We start from the raw sequence: 21,462 nt of genomic DNA on the forward strand, positions 1-21,462 counted from the left end.
CCCCCTGGAAGCGTACAGGACCTCCGCGGAGGCACCGCGATTGGGACCCGGTAGCCCCTGCTCATGCCACTGCCCCGCGGGTGCCTCAATGGCAGGATCATGAAGTGTTTGACTTTCTTTCTTCTGCTTCCAGAGACCTTAAAGAAGTCCAAAAAGAGCGTGAAGTCAAACGGCAAGGTGCCAGCATGCTATGAGATAGTGCCCCTGGCCCTCAAGAAGAAGATGGCTGCGGAACTTTACCCTGCCAGCGCCAACACCAATATCGCGAACAGCAACGCCGCCGCCGCCACCGCTGCCAACAGCAAGAAGAACGCGCTGCAGCTCCAGCAGAGCGCCCAGCCGCCCCCGCCGCCCCAGCTCCAGAACCTCAACAACAACAACTTGGAGAGCGCCAACTGGCAGTCCTTCCACCCCACGCTGCGCGAGAGGTAAGGGCCAGGCCYGCCGCGGCCTCCCTGCCTCCGCCGGCCTCGCCGCCCACCTGCGCCGGGCGAGGCGCCAGGGCAGGGCTGCCCTGACGAGGGCGGCCCAGGAGGGCTCCCCCGAGGACCGGGCGGACGTGGCGCGCGGTGGGAGGCCGGCGTGGCRCGGGACCGGGCGGGCGGCTCCGGGTGACGGGGACTGTGCGCGCTGACCTGGCCTCTCCCCGCTCCAAACTTGCAGGAACGCACTGATGTTCAATAACGAGCTCATGGCTGATGTTCACTTCATCGTGGGCCCGCCAGGGGCATCCAAGAAAGTTCCTGCCCATAAGGTTTGTGCAGACAGCATTGCACGGATCCCCTTCTCCCTCCCTTAAAAGCAGGGTTACCTCTCTAATTATGGCCCTTGTCTAATCTCAGAAGTAATTCRTGTACATCTTTAATTGAGCAAAACTGCCTTAGACAGTTCCATCTCTCAACTGCAGCTTCTAAGTTTCCCTGAGTGCAGCTCTTACCAAAAGCTGGCACGTTCAGTTATTACGGACACACACCGCTAAGGCTTCTCTTTCTTTATGTTACAGTATGTCTTGGCAGTTGGTAGCTCTGTCTTCTACGCTATGTTTTACGGTGATCTCGCAGAGGTCAAATCTGAAATCCATATACCAGATGTGGAACCTGCAGCCTTTCTAATCCTATTAAAGTAAGTGGCCACTACAAGCCTACTAATTAGGTGGACATAATCGAAGTAGCTTTACAAAATATATCTCACTTGGCATTGTCCAATGCACATGTGTTATTGTTTACTTAGCACGCTAACAAATACTGAATGTCACGTTGCTCACTGCCAGCAGCTTTGACTATAGCTTAATTCTTGTGGCCTGTATTTAATTTTCTTCCTAAGAAATCATAGATAAATATACAGGGCATTTTTTTTCCCTCCCCACCTAGATACATGTATAGTGATGAGATTGACCTGGAAGCTGACACTGTTCTGGCTACCCTGTACGCTGCCAAGAAGTACATCGTGCCGGCCCTAGCAAAGGCTTGCGTCAATTTTCTGGAGACGAGCTTAGAGGCGAAGAACGCTTGTGTGCTGCTGTCTCAGAGCAGGCTCTTTGAGGAGCCAGAACTGACGCAGCGCTGCTGGGAAGTGATTGATGCTCAAGCAGAAATGGCACTGAAGTCAGAAGGCTTTTGCGAAATAGATCAGCAGACACTAGAGATCATTGTAACCCGGGAGGCGCTCAACACCAAGGAGGTGGTGGTTTTTGAAGCTGTTCTCAACTGGGCAGAGGCTGAATGCAAAAGGCAAGGGCTGCCGGTTACGCCGCGGAACAAGAGGAATGTACTGGGAAAAGCTCTGTACTTGGTGCGGATTCCGACTATGACTTTGGAAGAGTTTGCCAACGGAGCTGCCCAATCTGACATCCTTACTCTAGAGGAAACTCACAATATATTCCTATGGTACACAGCTGCAAATAAACCCAAACTGGAGTTTCCGCTGACCAAAAGGAAAGGACTTGTACCTCAGCGATGCCACCGCTTTCAGTCGTCCGCGTATCGCAGTAACCAGTGGAGGTACAGAGGGCGGTGTGACAGTATTCAGTTTGCCGTAGACAAACGGATATTTATAGCGGGACTGGGTTTGTATGGGTCAAGCTGTGGCAAGGCTGAATACAGTGTCAAAATTGAACTGAAACGCTTAGGAGTGGTCCTCGCTCAAAATCTGACAAAGTTTACCTCTGATGGATCCAGTAACACTTTCTCTGTATGGTTTGAACACCCCGTGCAGGTCGAGCAAGATACTTTTTACAATGTAAGTGCTATTCTCGATGGCAATGAACTCAGTTACTTTGGGCAAGAGGGAATGACTGAAGTGCAGTGTGGCAAAGTGACRTTCCAGTTCCAGTGCTCCTCGGACAGTACTAATGGGACTGGAGTACAAGGAGGACAAATACCTGAGCTCATCTTCTATGCATGATGCATTTCATTTTGATTGTTTTCCAATACTGCTATGCACACACTAAGGGATTTTTCAGTTTTACTACAGAACTCCACAGCAGTATGGAATGTTATGCTACTTACCTATCTACTACATCAGGCTATCAAATAAGTGAAGGAATGCTCTTTAAACTTAATCTTATTTTATTTATTCATAAGCTATTTGACTTAATTAAGACTGCAACAAGCAGAAAAAAATGTTAAATTCTGCACGTACTGTGCATTTATTTTGTATATAGATAACTAACTTGCAGACTGCAGCTGACTTAAACAGAATGTTCTAAACTAGAGCAGTTTATGAATCTGTGAAATATAAAACATTTTTACTTGCCCTAAATTCTGTGTATTTGATCATTGCTGATCCTATGGCTTGTGTCGGGTTTATCTACTGCTAACGACAGTGATTACACCGTAGTCTGGCCGGTGTGCTGTCTGACAGAAGGCATACCTACTGCCACAAATGCAGAGGCTCCCTGGCCAGGTACCTGGAACTACCCCTACTGCAAGAAGAAGGCAGCTGCCACATGTGGAAACTCAGGCTTTTTTTTGTGTGTTGCCTAAGCTGAAGCCTCAGACAAGAAATTTGAGTATAATCAAAGCTGATTAAAGTCATCCTGTGGTTATATTTGAATCCTTAAGGTGCCTGTTYGCACTATGCTTCTGGCATCTTCTGCATTTACTGTTTGCTAGGCAATCTGAAGTTAAATGACACTTGTACCTGTCAAAGTGCAAGACTTGAACAGCCCAAGACATACAGCTGAAGCCTAATACAGTGACAGGTTTTGTTGTCATTTTAGCCAGGAGCTATACTACTGACAGCCACAAATCTAAATGCACATCRCATCTCACATTTTAAGAGCAGACATGAGAGAAATACCCACATTCATTCAATGTATTAATTATGAGACATCACCTTAAAAAGCTGCTGGGTGGTCTTGTCCTATATCAACACATGTAGTCCCTCCTAAACACTATCACTTACCATTTTATAGCTAACATATATCAGTTTTCTGAGTGGAATCTGGCAATCATTATGGACAAGCCAATGGGAAGTACTAACTGTTCTTTATAAATTTCTTGCAATGACCTTGGAAAGAGTACTCAAATAGCAGTTTAAAACAATGAGGATTTTTTTTTCTCCCACATGCATAATAGGTTCCTTTACATCTAATTGAGGGGGGGAGGGAGAGGGAAGGCTTGCATGTTTTCTCCTACACTGTTGTATAGCATTAATTTTCACCTTGAAACTAAATTGCTGTTCTCACTTAAGAAAAAAAAAGTGACATTGAAAAATAGGCAGGGAACTGAATTCTTGAAAACATGGGAGCTTTTTACTGCAAGTAAGCCAGCTCACCATGACAGCTGATAGCTGTTCCCTGCCACATACTATCTGGATACAGTTACGACAATGCTCAGTATGTGCAAGCGTGTTCTCTTTCTGGAAACTAAGAGAGCAGGAATGCAGTTATGTGACCAAATGAGAAAATCTAAAGGTTTTGTGTGTGTATGTGTGCGCACATGTTCCTGAGTAAAGACACGCAATTCTCTCTATACAGACTGAACAGAGTAGGAGTGAGAGTGGGTAAAGATAGTGGAGAAAAATTCCTGAACAGAGGTGGGTAACAGTCACGAGACCTGTTTATAAACTTGCCCTTTTCATTGGAATTGGCATGAMTTCCCTCAGCTTAAAAGCTGCAAAGTTTAGCAGAGTATTGCAATGTGATGAGTATGCACTAGTGCCTAGGTTATTAGCATCAAATCCAGCTTTTTAAGATGGTAAAAACTGCCTTCCTATCACAGTGCATCATTATGTCACTTATGACATTAATTAAAAAGTAATCAACATACACTAAAGTTGCTATTCATTTTTCCATCAAGCCACTTGTATTTCAAGTGCTGATCATCTCAGCTACAGTGACGGACAAATACTAAGTTTGTCAACTATTTATCTAATGCTGCATCTTTGTCAAACTGAAGTTTCACAGGCTTGTGTAAGCTTATAGAAAAACACAAGTTTGTGATTCATGAGCCCATTGYCTCACTATGGCCTAAACTACTCTCAGAAAAAGCAACAAAATTAACTGTAAAAGAAAACTGCATCTAGCTCCCAGAGAGTCTTCTATAAAGAACAGGTGCCTATGGTCAGCATTACTTTTACATCCAGACTGATTACAGCTTCATTTTTCATTTAAGTTACCTCTGCAGTATATAAAACAATACTATGCATATACACATATGTATGTTTTTTAAAAGTAACCGTGCAGAAAATATACCCAAATATTCAAAAGTCAATGCAAAAAAATACCTATAGCTGGAGCATTTATGCAGAGTTCTCTGGCCAACAGAAGGAAAGTTTTTCCCAGCACATAGACATTCACCTATTAAAAAACAAAAAGCATTATTTAGATTTTAAACTACRAAATATTTTAATAGGCTATTTACATGGAGAGGAAAAGTTACTTTTAAAAACTTAATTTGTTTTAAAAAAATTAATGCAAGTCACAAGTATAGAATAATACAGGTGCTTGTCAAAATCTGCACAGTGTAAAAGCACAAGTTTATACTAAAAAGAATTACAAAAAATTGTTCATTACACTCTTCAGTGGCCTGTGTTGCTCTTAGTTACTTGGACAACTTTTCAGTTGTCACCTAATACTTAAAGCATTCAATAGACTTCAGTGTAATATCAGTATACATAAACCGTCTTTAACTCATAACAAAACCTGAGCAAATAATTACATGTTAGTGCAAATTTCAGCTCTGTATAATTACGTAAGGTAGGATAATTAAGCATTGCACAACCAAACACAAAACTCTTCTGCAGAAGAAAGGAGTGGTGCTACATGCCCAAAGGATATTTTGCTATTTCTTATTGGTTGGACATTGCCCCAGCTCATCGTACGCAATAAAACAACATAAAAAGGAGGGGGAGTTACTTACTCTCCATACTCTACTTTGTAATTTATAGCATGGGCAAATACAGTATTTTAAAGTCTGAAGAAGTTTTATTTTACTATTTTAAGATGTGTTTTTGCGGCCAGCAAGAAAGGCAGGATTTACTTCAGTTCCCGATGAGCCCCAAACGTTCCCACGAAGCTCCATGCACACCTTGCTACCCCAAGGCATAAATAAAGGTCAAAGTCAGAYGGTATAATAAACTCCAGCCTCCTACACTGCAAACAAATAACCTTTTCTTTTTTTTCTTTAAGATAGTACGTACTCTATTGATTTTACGCAACCAAGCTGCCCCTCTTTCCTGTGCCCCGATAACGAAGGTGTTTACGAAGCAGTCAATTACGCAACAAAGTTGTTGATTATTTTACCAGCCTATAGAGAAACAAAACCCTTGCTCCTGGGTATTGTATTTCACTTTCACAGGAGTGCTTTAAAAATATTAGTTTAAAAGCATATTCTTCTCCCAAACGCCCAAGCCAATGCCAAGCCAGTAAAAATACTGACACATTTTCATGTAGTCTTGCACTTAAGAATTTTTCTTTATGTGAACTCAAACAAAAACAGAACTTTGAAGAAATCTTCAGAATTATCATATAACCTGAAAGTGATTGTTCAGCCAAGTTTAGATGATTTTAATGCACTCTAATGTAGTGGACAGCTTTATATATCCTCCATACACTGACCGACCAATGGTGGGACTGGCCTAGAAGATACAAAATTATAGATTTTACTATTTTTTCCCCCTTATGAAATGCTAGAGAAGGTCAAAATATTCTTCCATGGAATGGAAGTGATCAAAATATATCCTTTGAACAAGGGGCATATTTCTCAGCCACTAAATCACAGAAATTTATACTGAAAAATAAGCATCTAATTAATGCAGTATTTCCTATAGGAGTTTGACTGCATGTGACTTTCCATGAGCCACATAGATAAAACAAAATATCTGCAGTGTTTCAGTTGGCTTTAGATTTTCTAGCTTCACTGCACGTTTGGGGTGGTTTGTTTTGACCTTTATTTAAAAAYATTAACATAAAGAGTGGGGTTTTTGGCTGTCGTTCCAGCCTTCTTAGTTGGCTAACCCAGTTACTATAAATCTTAAACTTCATCRCTTAGATCTCTTTCTGCAAGAAGGATTTCACTTCACGAATCAATGAAGTTACTTCAGAAGAGCCAAGCACATGTGATGTTTCCATCAGAGGCTTCACAAACTTGGTTCTTTCATTTTAGTCTACAAAAAGACTCCTCTAATTCAGACAAGTATTTCTCCCTCCTGCTTTTTCACCAGGATATCCAAACATTTCAGGCGTGTCCCCATCTAATCATGTCACACGGTAGGAAACTTCTCCCATGCAAAATTTCCATAAACACACTCAAAGAACAAACAAATACAAAGAGATACAAGGAAGCTTTTTTGTTGTTTTTTTTYAAGTGATGCTCTAGCAATCAAAGTCGGGGTCGATTTAAATCTAAAGCAGAGACAAATGCATTACAAAATTGCCCTATGAGCGATTTTTATCTTCCTATCCTTGGTTTAAAAGTCTCTAGATCCATGGTCTATTTGAGAAATAATGTACTTAAATTAACTTGCTTTTCCACTTCACCCACATCAGAGTTTTACAACCGACTTCAAGGTATAGGTAGTCTATTTATACAAAACAATAAATTCAAATAGAAATGGCACAGACAGATTTTTTTTTTTTTTTTTTTGATCACAAGTGTGAGTTTCTTGCAGTGTCTGGTTACTATCAATTTAGAAAGGAAGTACAAGATGCAGTGGATTACGTGGTATATATTGTTTCCTTCATAAAGGTCACGTATTTTTAATCCCAGTRTAAAGTCATAAAGAAAATGAGGACTAATTAAGAGGTTCCAGTTTTCCTGGGAAATCTGTACTCAGAGATACTTCAGGCATGCTAAAGGAATGTATTTCTCACCTTGAAAAGTTATCAAATGCTCACGGTTTCTGGGTATTCCTCATGAACAACTTAAAGACGGCATAGGGCTCAGCCAGAAATCGGCAACAGTGCTGTACTGCTGAAGCAGGACGTTTAGGAACTGCTTTGGGAGAAAAAAGGCCCTTTYGCTAAAATTTGATGCCACCATCACTGCTTTGAGCTATCACACACACACAAACATATCCTGTATGTGCAATACATGATGAAATTTATGACTGATAAATAACAATAGATATCTTCAGTCTTATCATTTGTACTTAGGCTTTTTGCATTCTACTAAACTCAGAGAATTAGAARAATTAATTCAGAGGCCTATTTTAATTTCTAGCCCTTCATTAAGAAATTTTAATTAAAATTCATATACTCCAATCCATAGAAAGCTTAGTCCTCCAAGTTTAGAGCCATGTGATATTTGCATAGACAAAACCTAGTTTTATATGAGTCTTTAGTACAGCAAATAAACAAAAATGCCCTTCTAAAAAGATGTTTCTGGCTTAGACTTGAATTGATGCAGCTTTAAAGCTAACAACATAAGCTTCTGTCTCTTTCCTCTATTTCATTTACATGGATCATACTGAAAAAAAAAAACACAGTATTTTCACAAATTATCCTGAATTACAATTGCCAAAGTGCAACATCAGTTTTACAGACTTTCACAAGAGCTGTACTCTCTGTGCTGCTTGCACATTCTCATAGGTACTAAAATCTACTGAACTTCAAGCAATCATTAGATTTGAGCATCAATATCCAAATGGCAGAAGGGGTGTATCTGCATACCCCGATAGCTTTTACTGCAATATTTTATATTCAGTCCACATTTAAATGAATTCATTTACAAATGAATATTTTATAAATCCATTATGTAAATATTATCATAAATCCATTTATAAATTTATAGTGGATTGCCACTATGAGGTTTGTTCTTTTCTTTTTCAATGAAGATTCTTCAGCAGGAATAAATCCCTCAGAGAAAAAGTATGTGTTTACCAAAGCACAGCAAAACAAGCCAGTTTTACCCCAAAGTTTTTACAGGAGAATTTAAGATTCTATAAGGCGTTGTCCTTAACCAATAGTTAATTCCTGCTCATGTGACAGATGTATTTTATTTTAGTTAAAAGCAGCCACTGCGGAAGAGATGGCTTTCAACAATTTAGTTACATCTTTTGAAGAAACATCCTCCTACTTATTATACTCTTTGCCCTTCGCAATAAGTTATTTTCCAGAGACACGGTCATTTCATTTCATATCCGTCAGTCATCAGATGCTGACCATAAAGAGACACTCCTATAGAGGGTGGGGAGGAAGTGCTTTTTTTTTTCTTTAATCATTTCTCCTCTTTCATAATTTCCATAATTTTCTTCCACATCATACCTTATGTGGTCAGAAACACCAGCATACTTCCACTTTTGCAAATAATTATTAATATTTCCATTCCAGGAACAAGGAAATTCAGCTGTTGATCAATCTAACATATTCCAGAATTTAAAACTCTTTGGAAAACAGAGTCACACATTCATACTGTTACCAGATCGCTTTACCTTCCTGATAGCAGTGATCAGTAACGCTGTAAGCACGCTCTAGCAAAAATACTCGATAAGTTTCCTAAATTCATGAGTAAACATCCTTTCCCTAGGAGCAATTTTCAAAAAGGCTTTGCAAGATCATGGGTTGGCATCCTGCGAAAAGGCTGCAAAGGCTGGCAGTGGTTAAGGTCTTCTGTCTCTCGGAAAGACGAAGCCTGGGCAGTTGGACCTCGCTGCAAATTCACACTGCGAAACATCCATGGCTGCTTGCCTAAATAATTAAGCAAGCATGAAAAGCAAATGAGTTTTTAAGGAGAGTGTCTGTTGCTGGGGAAAGAGGCACCTGTGGTTATTTGATTCATTATTAACATTTTACTATAGTAATGCCTGAAGGTCCCAACCAGGTTGTTTAAATTAACTCAATCAACATACAAATTTGCATAGGGGCAATAAAGGCAAATGCAGTCAACAAGCTAATATCTTTAAATGAGCAAAGAGTATTAAAAACAAAGCAAATGAGTATCTTTAAAAATTATTCTATTTTTACCCTTCTCCATATAATAAGATGAAGCTGCTTTTTTTTGGTCTGTACCTCAACCAGAATATTTCATTTACTCTCAAAAGACAAACAATGCATGAAACTACAGGTATGTATCGAACCCGTCTTGTCAGCCTGCAGCTCAAGAAGAGACACCAATCCAAATTAAGCAGCTTGCTGTCAAGCTGTGGTGCAAAGCATTGCCTTCAGTCTGGGGCCTCCTACGGGAGAGTCTGCTTCTGCTAATCACATATGCTGTAGTCCTCATATTCTTCCTCCAGTATCACAGCTGTACAGTAAGCCTTRTAATAATACCAATTATGCAAGAAAGTAAAAGAATAATTTGTGACAAATGTAGAGGAATCATGGAGGCCAACGCTGCTTCAAAATCTACAAGTTTCCGAAAATAGCTCACAATGAAGATCCTTCTAGACAAGATGAAATTGTTACTTGACAACATGAAGAGAGGGGAACAGGGGYTTGAGAGTAAAGTTTTGAAGTGGAAGAGAAACTGAGACAAATCCAGATCCATTTATTAATGTTCCCGTCTTGTATACCCTCTTCCCTTACCTAGAATCGAAGGATAATTCAGGTTGGAAGAGGTCTCTAGCCCAACCTCTTGCTCAAAGCAGGGTTAGCTATGAGATCAGAGTAGGTTGCTCAGGGTCTTGGAAACCTCCAAGGACACAGACCTCAAAACCTAAGCAACTAGTTCGAACACTTCACCGTTCTCGTGGTGAAAAGCCACCACATCTCTCATTCAATTCATGTCCGTTGTTGCTCATCTTCGTGCTTCACACTGCTATAAAAAGAACTCGGTTCTATCTAACATCTTTTCAGAAAGCATTAGCCTTATTTAACAGCAGAACATACTGGAGGCACAATAAAAGAGATACTACATTGGGCAAAAATCAGAGATCAAAGCATGGTCAACATCTCCTCCTGAAGTCTTTTATGACCAGATTGCAAAGACTGTAACATTGGAGATGAGAGCAAGATAGAATGAATAAATAAAGGGGGGRGGAAGAGAGCCAGACAGAGACAGACTGCCATTTCCCATGATCAGAAACRTAACATTTTACCACACTGAGATCAAAACTTTAGCCAAGTCATCCTCCAGGTGGAAGGAATGAAGGTGCTCTGAAACAGATGAGCAAACACAAGCTGTAGAAGAGTTGGGCCAAGGCTGGACAAGCTTCTTAACTCTCCCAAACAAGCAAGGCCTGTCAGTTAGACTGGAGTAACAAGAAAGGAAACAAAAGGCTTGATTATACACCTCTCTAAAGACTATATTTGCAAGTAAAATGCAGCATCTGAAAATATAAATGAGCACTCTCCCAGAATGACAGCAATGACTGCTCATGCTTCCAACTCAATCAAACTGCAGCATGATCCTTCCCACTGTACCAGGAAGGAGCCTGATTTGCAGAAGTGATCTGTACATTTTCAGGTCGTTATGCTTTGAAGTCCAAATGCACCAGAGGCATATTGACTCTGACGACACTTCCAGAAGAAGTTTCTAGGATAGAGGACATATTTCACCTGGAAACAAAATGGGACAGACAAATGCCCCCAAAAATGGAAGTGTCAAAAGAAAAAAAGGGGGGGGGGAGGAATTTTGTTTTATTCCAAGCTAGTACCAATTTTGAAGTTCCAAAACCTGTGATGAAATGAAATGAAACTATTGCTCTCCAACAGAATAAGCCAAACTCCCACATCTCATCCTTACAGGAGAAAAGCTGAAGATGACTTCTGAACCATAGACTGTCCATTAACAATGAAAATTAAACTAGCCCCTTTGTTGATATKTTTAGCAGCATAATGCTATACTAAAAGCATGCTATACTGTACAGGAAGGCTTTTTCATTTTTTTAGAGAGAATGGGGGGCCAAATCCTATAGCAGCTTTATGAAGACAGGAAGAGAGGTTGTACAAGCAGCACAGACCAGAGCCTAGGAGGCCACACAAGATCCATCCCCTTTTTTTTTCTTTCTTTTTTGAAAAGCTAACCCCAGCAATTAGAGGGGGGGAACACAGAGGTCACGAGACAAATAATGACTTGCAGGCAGCACCAGGTTCTAGCTTTCTCCCTATCAGCCTTACTTTTAGCAACCCAAGTTTCTGAGGTTGTGTCTCAGCTCTCCCAGCACCTGCAAGCCCCGGTCGGTGGTCACCGATGCAGAGGGAGCAGCGTGGCACAGCATTTATCGTCCCTGTTGCAAGATGCTAAAGGAAGCAATGGGTGGCCTTTTCCACTGGCTTTCATTTATCCTTTTCGCTGGTAGCTGGAATTAGAAGGCTTACTTTTGTTCTTCTATCAGACGAAGAGGCACATGAAAGGTTGTCGTGCCTCCCCCCGCCTAAGGTACTGGAACATACTTGAAGGTGTTCTGTAATGTTCTCAGCAGCCTCTATGAAGAGGCTCCACAAGGCTTTACTTAGCAATGTTCTTCAGGAAATTCCACCTCCAGCAGCAGCAGAGCTGCCTCAAGTAGAAAATTCTATTGAAAATTGAGTAGAAAAACTCAATTTGTTAGTAGCATCCAAGCAAGAGTTAGTGATACTCAGCAGTGACTCTTTCTTTTCTTCTCTCAGACTTTCAAATGACATTTTTTCCTGACAGGAGATTAATATCTCTCTCATTTGTGACCGAGAAAAACAATTATCTGGACCGGTATTACTTATTTTGTATATACAAGTCAAAAAAAGGTAGTATTTTGGAAAGATAATACCACTGCTACTACTTTTTTAAAAAAAAAAAAAAAAAAAAAAAAAAAAAAAAGTGACAGCCTCCTCCCAGCTTCAGAGAGCTGTCCTTGAAAAAGATACTTCAAGGTAATACTACAGTATAGCAAATTAATTCCTTTTCTTTCCTAGGCATGCAGCCTTTGAACGAAGGCCGATCTAAAGCAAAATCTACCAAAACTTTCTGCCTGAGTAGTAACTGTTTTGCCGCCAACTTCAAAGAGAACTGAAGCAGCAAAAGCTAAGAACCACCCAGGAAGCCCTTTGCAGGTAGCTTAACTTCACTTTAGGCATGTATATAGTTGATCGGGAGGATTAAAAGAAAAAAAAAAAAAGCTTTAGAGGAAAATAAAACAAAAATAAAACAAAAAATTAATAAAGGACCTAAAAAGCTCTTTTCTGCATTCTTAAGAAGGACTTTTGTTTCTGGTTCACTACAGAAAATAATGACATTTAACATCCCTGTTTACTCCGATTCATCACTTAAGCAGCTAGAAAGTAGAGAACCTCAGAAATCACAGACAGGTAGTATTTAAATTGTGTTGTTGCTTCTTCCTCTTTCTAGAGGAGATTATTTCCACACTACTAATTTATTTCTGACTCTCCCATCTCTTCAGTTATCCGCTTTAACCGTCTGCTGTTCATGTGCCCCATCTCACCACCTTTTCTGGCTGTAATGTACAGGAAAAAAGAAAAAAAAAGTGACTCTGCCCCCTTCTCCCCAGCAGATGCAATACCTCCAATTCTCCATATTCTGTGAACAGTCGTCATATGACTGTGATTATCCTATTTTGTAACAAATGGTATGAAAAAATCACCAAGTGTTTAAAAGAAAAATAAGCCTCTCATTCTACATACACAATATTTGGTTATAAATAATCAATATTAATTCAATGAGAGTTTGGCAGAAATTAAAAAAAGTTGGTAATTTTTAGAATTGAAGATTCATTTGGTTACCGCAATTCTCGTGGATTGCTTTAAGCAATAAATAGGCTTCAGAAGGATGCCATTTACAAAGACAGCTGGGAAGGCAAAAATAGATACAACTAACCTACTCACATTGTATGTAAAACAGTTTTAACACTGAGAAAGAGTGAGACAGCTTAGGTCAATAAGAGCTTTCTGTTTCCACATACAGAGCAAGTTCACATTTCTCTTAAAATACATGTTATAAAGCAAGTCTCTCTAGCGCACTAATCTGTTTACACAGTATTACCTACCAAAAAAAGTTATTTCTGTCTTCAACAACTATTATTGTAAAAATGTGCAACACATGACTGTGTGCCACTGCAACGACCCTGATGGAAGGATTATACTAACCGCTGATGCATTATTTGTAACATTAAAAACAAAAATATTTTACATTTAAATTTGCTTACCAAACATCCTGATTAACAAACTTGGTGATTTTCTCATTCAGAATTTTTTGACACCCTCCAAAGCCCATACCGATAGCTCTTTGCTTGCAATTAATCTTAAAGCTTAACAATTCAATAACAGGTACAAACAAAAGTAGATACAATACCTGAAGGAGGTCACTGAGGTCGAGTAACATGTCTGTGAAGTAGTCAAGGAATATAATGCTTGTTAAATCAGGCAGCGTTCATTTTATTATCAACCCAAAAAAGGAAGCAATAAGCCCAAGTTTAGCTGAAGCATGGCAGAAGGGAAGCACCAAGCGGGTGCTTGGGTGCTACCGGGGAGCATCAGTCCCGCTCCAAAGGAAATCCCACCGGCACGAGCTCCCAGCACGGGCTGTGCACGTCGGACGATGGTCTCRGACGTGACTCGCACCTCGTTTGAGAAACATAAAGCATCACCTGCCTCCTACGCTCAGGACACCACGATCCCGCTGCGCAGAGAAAGCGAGGGACGAGCAGACTAGGAAAAGCGCAGCGCATTTCTTTCGCCCTCCTCTGCGGGCACCTGCCGAGGAGGAGGGAAGCAAACGCCATTCCGGGCTCTCTCCTCYGACCAGCAAAGTCGGCGCCGAGCTCCTGCTCCCCCCATCGTCTTGCTGAATTGCTAAGAAAAAAAGATCAGGTCGCAGCCTGCTGCTCCTCGTGGGCACGCTCGGAGCTCGCAGTCGTTCCAAAACGAGTCCAAACCACTACAGGTTTCCATTAGGTTTCACTGGGATTAAGCACATGCATAAGTACATTGTCTTACCAATATCTAAAAAGAAGAAAATAAAAGCAGTTAAGCCTTAAAGGACAAAGGTGGCTTCTTCACCGATGCGCAAGCAGTGAGCGCAGGCTGATTTCGACAGCAGCCAGCCAGGTGAGGCTGTAAAAGAGCTCTGGCTTTACGATTAAAAAGAGCATCAAGGTAAAATGCGAGGGACCTGCCTATGGGGAGGGTGTACGTGCGTTTCCATATAGTAATATTTTAAGAAATCCAGTATCGGGAAATGTAGAAATAGCTGCAAGTTATCTCAGTATAATTTGGTACGTTTTGGTAAAGTAAGTATTAGCATATATAATTTTTAAAGTATATTGGACTAATACATCACAGATTTTCCCTGGACATTATCAGCTGTGGAAGAGGAATAACTCAGATAATGTAATCAGTTTATATATAAACATTTGTCTCACTAAGAAGTTTTATCCTTGAGCACTTCTGTCCTTAGTTTGCATTTAAAATTGTATGAATTTAGTATTCCAAATTTGTTACAAAATTCAACACATCGCATTATGTTAGTATTACTAGGTGAAAGTGAATTTTAGCATTAATAATGCAGTGTAGTAGTATATTTAATTAGGGGAACTCTCAGTAATTCTCTGAAAAATCCAAAATCCATTAGAGAAAATATTGCACAAACCATTAAAGTAATCTTAAAAATTTAATTCAGTAAGAAATTAAAAAAAAAAAAAAAAGTTCTGAGCAACCTAAACAGTGCAGTACTGAATTCAGTGCAACGTTTTGGTCACAGGAGTGACAAAGGAGAAAACGGAAAGAGTTTAGTAATAAAAGGCTAAGAACCCTAAGCACTGCCAGCTCACCGAGGAGGGAGGCCCACAGGCTTTGGACTCATCCAGCCCGACGGGCTGAGGCYCGACCGTCAGCGCCGCGCTGCCCCGGAGCTGCTCTGCGGGCACTGCAGAGACACGCAGAGGATCTGCGTCACAGCCTAATCCAGGTCTCAGGTGAGCCGGAAAGCTAGTTTTCTAGCCTCGGCCTTTCAGTTCAAGCCATAAAAATCTGTAYGCTACTGAGGATGAAGTATTCTTCATCCTCATCAAACTCTTAAATAAAACATCCTGGTGGAAGACCTACACTTAACGACACATTACGAGTGCTCCGGCTTTATTACTTAAATATACACATACATATATATATATATATATACACACACATGTGTATATATACATATATATATATATATATATATTTTTTTTTACACTGCATGTGGTTGCAGGCACAAAAGATCAGAGCTAGTAAGTTGGGAAACACTAACTTTGCAGCAAGTCAGAGCTATGCTACAGCTGCTTAAGCTGCAGTTGCTTCGCTCCTTAGAGAAGTTAGTTCAAGTGTCCAGCGAGACGGTAAGCAAAGGTCACCGTAAAAATGCGGCATTTCTGCATTTCACTCGAGGTAGCCTCCAGCAACGGCACTCCGCGATCAGCTGCGCAGCTGCTAGAGCGAAGCAAAAGCAAAGGGGAAACCGGAGTCACGCAGCAGCACCGGCCCGGCCTTCGGCGCGCGCCGCGGGCACCGCTATCAGCGGGAAGTGSTTGTAAAAACAGGCAGTTGTTTTCAAGCTCTGTTTTAGAGTGGGAACAGCGCAAGAGGACGTACAACAACAGCTGAGAACGGCAGATAATGCGTAACGCGTATTTTAAAATTATATAATCGTTAAGATAAATGTTTTCTTTGAAGCAGGAAGAAAACAATGATACTTTAACACACGCAGCACGCCAGCGCACGGAGAAGTTCTCAAAGGGATAAAAAGCTACTGATACCGTAGATACACGCATACAAAATAACAGAATATAAACACAAAGGAGCTTAGGTTATAAATGGACCCAAGTGGGAGAAAAAAAAAAAACAAGCCTCCACGCTTCCACCATTTCAGCTGCTTTGCTTTCACTGTTTATTTTTTAACCAGCTTCACCAAGGTATGCAACTGACTGCCCATCACTGGAAATTTTTAAATTAAAATGAGATGAACCTCAAAGCTTTACTTCAGAACGCTTAATTCAAGAGACTCCTTGGACCAGCGCGCGGTCGGGACACTCCCTCTTCTGCCTTTCTCATCTAGTAATCTGCGGATAATGCGAGGGCGCACTGAATCACGGCARCGATGATCTCATTCTCGGCAACACAGGAAACAAAAGTTCACGATGAAATGAATAGTACCGGAAACCTAAAACCCAAAATACCAAAACAAATATGCATTTGTCCTTACATAGGCCTATGTTTTATATGTTCCAGCAATTCTGAAGTATTTATATGYAGCAAAATCCCTTTGGATTTTAGTACTAACATTTCCCAGGAGCAAAACTGCCATTTGGCAAAGTTATATACAGACGCACAGGAATAATTGTGCAAGATCTTTTGATAACTGTGAACATCTATTAAAGCAACAACCACAGTTTAAGTAGACTTATCCCTTCTCCTAAAAAATATTGCCTTATTTTAACATGTGATAGAAGCTACAATAATCAGGGCACTGATAGATTATTTCTTGCTACTGCAGCAGAATTCTAGCACTATAGTAGCCTGTCACACTTAGGAGATACAAGCACACAGGAACAGCATGGAGAAGGCAGAAAATCTGATTTTTTTTTTTTTTTGCTTTTGTACAGTAGTCTGAAAACTGTTACTTATATTTTAAATATAATACTTGAAAAATTAGACCCGCCTCTGAGAGAGGACTAACATCTAAGGAAGCAGGGCTGCAATCTATTCAGTAGAAATGTGACATCAGTAAAATCTGTGCTGTCCACTAGTGAAACACTTCCTTTTTGCATTTGAAACCAGGATGCTTTCTATTGCTAACAAAAATTATCAACAGATCCATTAAATATATAAAATATAAAAATATGAAGTCTCTCTCTGTACTGAACAGCACCAATACAGCTGGTTGCAAGCAAGAAAGCAAAGATCAGTGAAAAACTTGAGTAAAAAGCCAAAAGAAAAAAAAATCTGAATATTATATAGATTTTTTTTTTCAAATTTTAAATCAAACAAAATAGTGACAATTTCAATGATATGGTCTTGTATAAGCTACATCGAGATGGGAACTTTGCAGAAGCACTTAGGATACCAGCGCATGGAGCTATGACAAAAGGGTGGGCTGACAAAGAAGTGGAGTGATACCAGGATGGAAAAGTACTGACAGCGTTTGACCGATCTCAAACCCAGTTTTTCATTTTCCATTTCAAACCAAATTAAAAAAAAATCGCCTTTCCATATTTTCATACAGCAAGTGAATTTCTCATTACGACTTATCACAGTTAAATCTGTGCTGCTTTACAAACTTTCCCCATGTTTATTTAGCAATTAAATAAAACTGACTGACAATACTAATTGCTTAAAGTAAACATTTCTCTTCCTAATTACACTGAATTAACAGGATTAGAAAATAATAACCAAAACCAATTCTTTTATAGAAAGCTCATTTCTTAAAACTCTAATGAAGCTTTTATGCTAAAACCCTATGGAGCAAGTTTCCAAAGTTTCYTAAGTTTGCAATTTTGTCCATGCAAAAAAAGGAAGTGCACACAGCACAGGCTATACTTGAGTATATCAATAACCAAACTGCTAAGCACAAATGCCATTTTCATAACAAGTTCACTTTATTTACCTGCAGATAAATGGATAGGCAAAAGGAGGAATGCATTTTGGCATGTATTTGGTTTTATTTTCTTTTCACAAAACTGCCTGTCTGTATTTCATAGGATTATATTCCAAAATGCCTAGCTGTTAAAGGACAAAAAGCACTGCYGCGCTCCTTCCCCAGGCGCAGCGCATTTCGCTAGCAGTCCCTTTTCATTCCATGCAGCTCCTTTGCCTTAGTTGTTATGAGAAAGTTGATCATATTGATTCAGCGTTGTACAATAACCGAGGTACACCTTTTAAAAAGCAGACTGACAGTGAGGCCACCTGATTTTATGGCTTTACCTGAAATGCCTAAGCTAGAAATCTAGCTTTCTASCTCACTTGAGACCTGACTTAGGCTCTGACACCAATTCTCTCCGTCTCTCTGCTTCTCCATCTCCAGTGCCCACGCTGGAGCCTCAGCCCGTCAGCCTGGGTGAGTCCAAAGCCTGCAACAAGCTATGTCARACTTCAGACTCCCAAATGCACGTACAATCCCGTCTATACAAAATTAATGCTGCAGCCTTTTCTTAATAGTCTTCAAAGTCACTGCCATTTACAGTAACATTTTCAAAAGCGTGTAACCCTAGCTGAATATTCAGCAAACGTTCAGCCCTTTTGAAAATGCTGCCCTTAGAGAATACAGTCTTTAAAGAATTCAGGCTAGGCCATACCCCCGGTGTTACTGACTTTTAAGAAAATAAATCTGCCCTGTGTGATACTACAAATTATTTAAAGAGTCATGTATAAATTTATAACACGGTGCAACACAGCAAAGGTATAAAATGCATTTCTTGCCTCAAAATGCTTGTACAATCAACCCTCAACAATTCAGGAAGCTAGATGGATAGAAGCAGCAAAGAGTACGTGAATAAAGCTAAAGAAAGATAATCCAGCCAGTCTATTTACTTTGGGAAAAGAAAATTAAGGCATAGAATGAAAATGTAAATATTAATTTAAAAGCTGTTTTTAGTGCTGTGTGGTTAATCTACAACCTGGATGAGGTGGCTATATATAAATACAAGCTGGCTATATTCAAAAAACAAAGAGTCTCCAAACATTAAAAAAAAAAAAAAAAGACTCCTTCCCCTGAGCAGTAAAACTGCACAAGCCCTGGCGAGGAAAACAAGAGAGGTTGCTAGGAGAAGCGCGTTTAAGGAAGAACTTAAAGTGGGGTTGGCAGACAGGAATGGGAGAGAGGCACCATGAAAGGAGCAAAGCTCCGACTGCAGGAGAAAAAGAAAGGAACAAAGTAAACAGTAAAATCCCCGCAGAAAACACTGGGGGCCCGAAACAAAGTTCTTACAAGCAGGTGCGCTTACTCACGCGTGCAGATTTGCACGGTGCAAAAATTTGCACAGAATGGGCAAAAGACAAACTTCACCATGGGATTTAAGCAAGAGCACTTAAAAAAAGCATCTGGGAAAGGGGACAGCAGCAGTAACGTGTAGGTAAAGGTAGTAAAGGTAAAAGGGATTCAGCTCGCGCTCTTTTCCCTGCATCCAAAGCCTGCAGAGGTTACGACCCTCCTACAGTGAAAGAAAAGAAGTTTCACAGCACTCAGAGGTGCGGATTGGGAAGATTTATTCTGAGGTGACAACTACGTATTCAACCCAGCACATGGCATAAAAGCTCGGAAACGTGAATCAGCTGGCAGGGATAGGAAAGTGGGATAAATTAGGCGCAGAGAAAACCACCCCTTGCCCAGACCTGGCGAATGAAGAATGGCACGAGCCTTACGCGGTGCTGTTTGCAAAAGTCAGAATAGAAGCGTTTGGAAAGATTTTTTAAAGGATTTTAAAGCTATAGTTTGCCCAGCACATTACACCAATACGAATGAGCAGAATAATCTCACGCTGGCTCACACCAGCTGCCACCACCCCTTCCACTGGACTGCTGCTTGTGCAGCAACGTGGCAAGCCAGGGAACTGACTGAAATAAGCAGTTTTTTTTTTTTTTTTGGTCTGTTTTCAGCTGGATTAACTCCCCAGTTCTTATGTAGCTGCACAAACACCTGGGCTGATACAAGGGAGGGGAGGGACTGGGGGAGGAACGAGCAGGCAAGGGCAGAGCGAGACGACTTCTTTCCGAAGCCGCACCAGCTTACCCCACCTTAACGCATTCCCCCAAACTGGAGCCTGCGACAAGCGCTCAGTCCCCCGTCCCACCTACTCAAATTACTCTTTAAAGTCGCGCTGTTTGCAGAATTCTCCCCAGCTTGCTCCAAAACACAAAGACCTACCTTATCTCAAAGAGAAACCTTAAAACAAATAAGGAGCAAACGCCTGCAGAGTAACTGCTTTATAGCAATCCCAGATTTGATTAATGKGTAACACCTTTGCTGTTTCAAATACGCACACGACTCCCGCGCAGAAGTTCATCAGAGTGTTGCTGCAGCTCACACACGGTAAACGCACAGATAGACTTTTAGAAAAGTAGTGCTACTCTGCTCCACTAAGCCAGAGCAAAAACAGATTCTATAGATACAGAATGTTTTGTATTTTCCATGCTAGAAGCCAAGTGTTACATCTTTGCTTGCATGCCCATACTAAGCCTAATGAACTAGTATCAACTGCTCCTTGGAGATTTATCTCCACAACATCTTGCTCAGCCAAGAGGGCTGCAGCTGTTGCACAACTGCCCTGGGACGCAGCAGAGTTTGCCCAGTCTCAAACGCCACTTTACGGCTGTTGTTGATGAACTCCATCTACCCGTGTGCACACGTTACCTAATGTCTTACACGTAAACAGCGTCACTCTTTCTTACCTAACAGAAATTTACTGTCATCAGTGGCCTGATTTAAAAAAGCAGCATAGCTTCCAAAAGGAAGGAAATTCATCCTTGCCGTTCCGAGGCTGATGACTTCTCAATGGCCTTCAGTGGAAAACCCAACAACCAAACGTGTTAAGTTTCCCATGCTAACAGGACTTCAAGAGAATCGCATCAATATACATTACTTAACATATTTCTACATAGGACTATTCACTGTGGCAGAAACCCRTGCAAGTCATAGCAGCACACAGGTACACGCAATTTGCCATTTTCTTAAAAAGTTGYTTTCTAAACTGGCTTTACCTTATGATTCATAAATAACAGCTTATCCCAAATGAGTTACTGATAAAGCATTTTACCGAATAAAGCATAATGCATCTTGCGCAGGCTACACTTTAGAGCACTGCTGCTCGAGCGTCCAAGGGAGGCGTGCTTAGAAGTTCGTTTCTACTCACGYTGTTACATCCTTGGACAGTTAGCCCGGTGCCTGGGGGTGCACCACCATACACACAAGCTACGGAGTTAGCATGTTTCACTTCACCACCCTGCAGGCAAGGCACAATGTGCAACCGCGTCCGCACTTCTAGCTCACAGCGAGGCAAAATGGAAGGGATCACTTGTAGCTGCTGCTGTCAGGACGAGAAGATACCTTTACTTCTTGCGAGCCCAATTCACTCTCAAGGAGAAAGAAAACGAAAAAGAAACTGCACGAGCTTTTCTAACTT

General features: G+C 40.8%; 2 protein-coding genes across 3 annotated transcripts in view; one reads left to right on the plus strand and one right to left on the minus strand.

Annotated features, from left to right (window-relative positions):
• BRF1 (BRF1 general transcription factor IIIB subunit) overlaps positions 1-21,462 on the minus strand; it is a 167,694-nt gene that overhangs the window by 89,244 nt on the left and 56,988 nt on the right. Inside the window, exons 4-5 of the mRNA XM_085315015.1 lie at positions 13,668-13,699; positions 4,729-4,801 (exon numbers count right to left, since the gene is read on the minus strand). Coding sequence (XP_085171141.1) covers positions 4,729-4,801; positions 13,668-13,699 — 105 coding nt within the window. The remainder of the gene's footprint in view (positions 1-4,728; positions 4,802-13,667; positions 13,700-21,462) is intronic.
• On the plus strand, positions 7-2,760 carry BTBD6 (BTB domain containing 6). 2 transcript variants are annotated; one of them, XM_085315017.1, is made up of 5 exons: positions 7-50; positions 134-428; positions 664-754; positions 1,004-1,122; positions 1,371-2,760. In XM_085315017.1, the coding sequence occupies exons 2-5, from the start codon at positions 223-225 to the stop codon at positions 2,401-2,403; spliced, it is 1,449 nt and encodes a 482-aa protein (XP_085171143.1). In that variant the 5' UTR covers positions 7-50; positions 134-222; the 3' UTR covers positions 2,404-2,760. The 2 variants fall into 2 exon arrangements, with proteins under 2 accessions (XP_085171143.1, XP_085171142.1); XM_085315016.1 differs by having other exon boundaries at positions 7-428.

Source organism: Rhea americana, unplaced genomic scaffold (genome assembly GCF_003343005.1).
Source record: "Rhea americana isolate MKP2758 unplaced genomic scaffold, rheAme1 scaffold_42, whole genome shotgun sequence".
Classification (NCBI taxonomy): Eukaryota; Metazoa; Chordata; class Aves; order Rheiformes; family Rheidae; genus Rhea; species Rhea americana.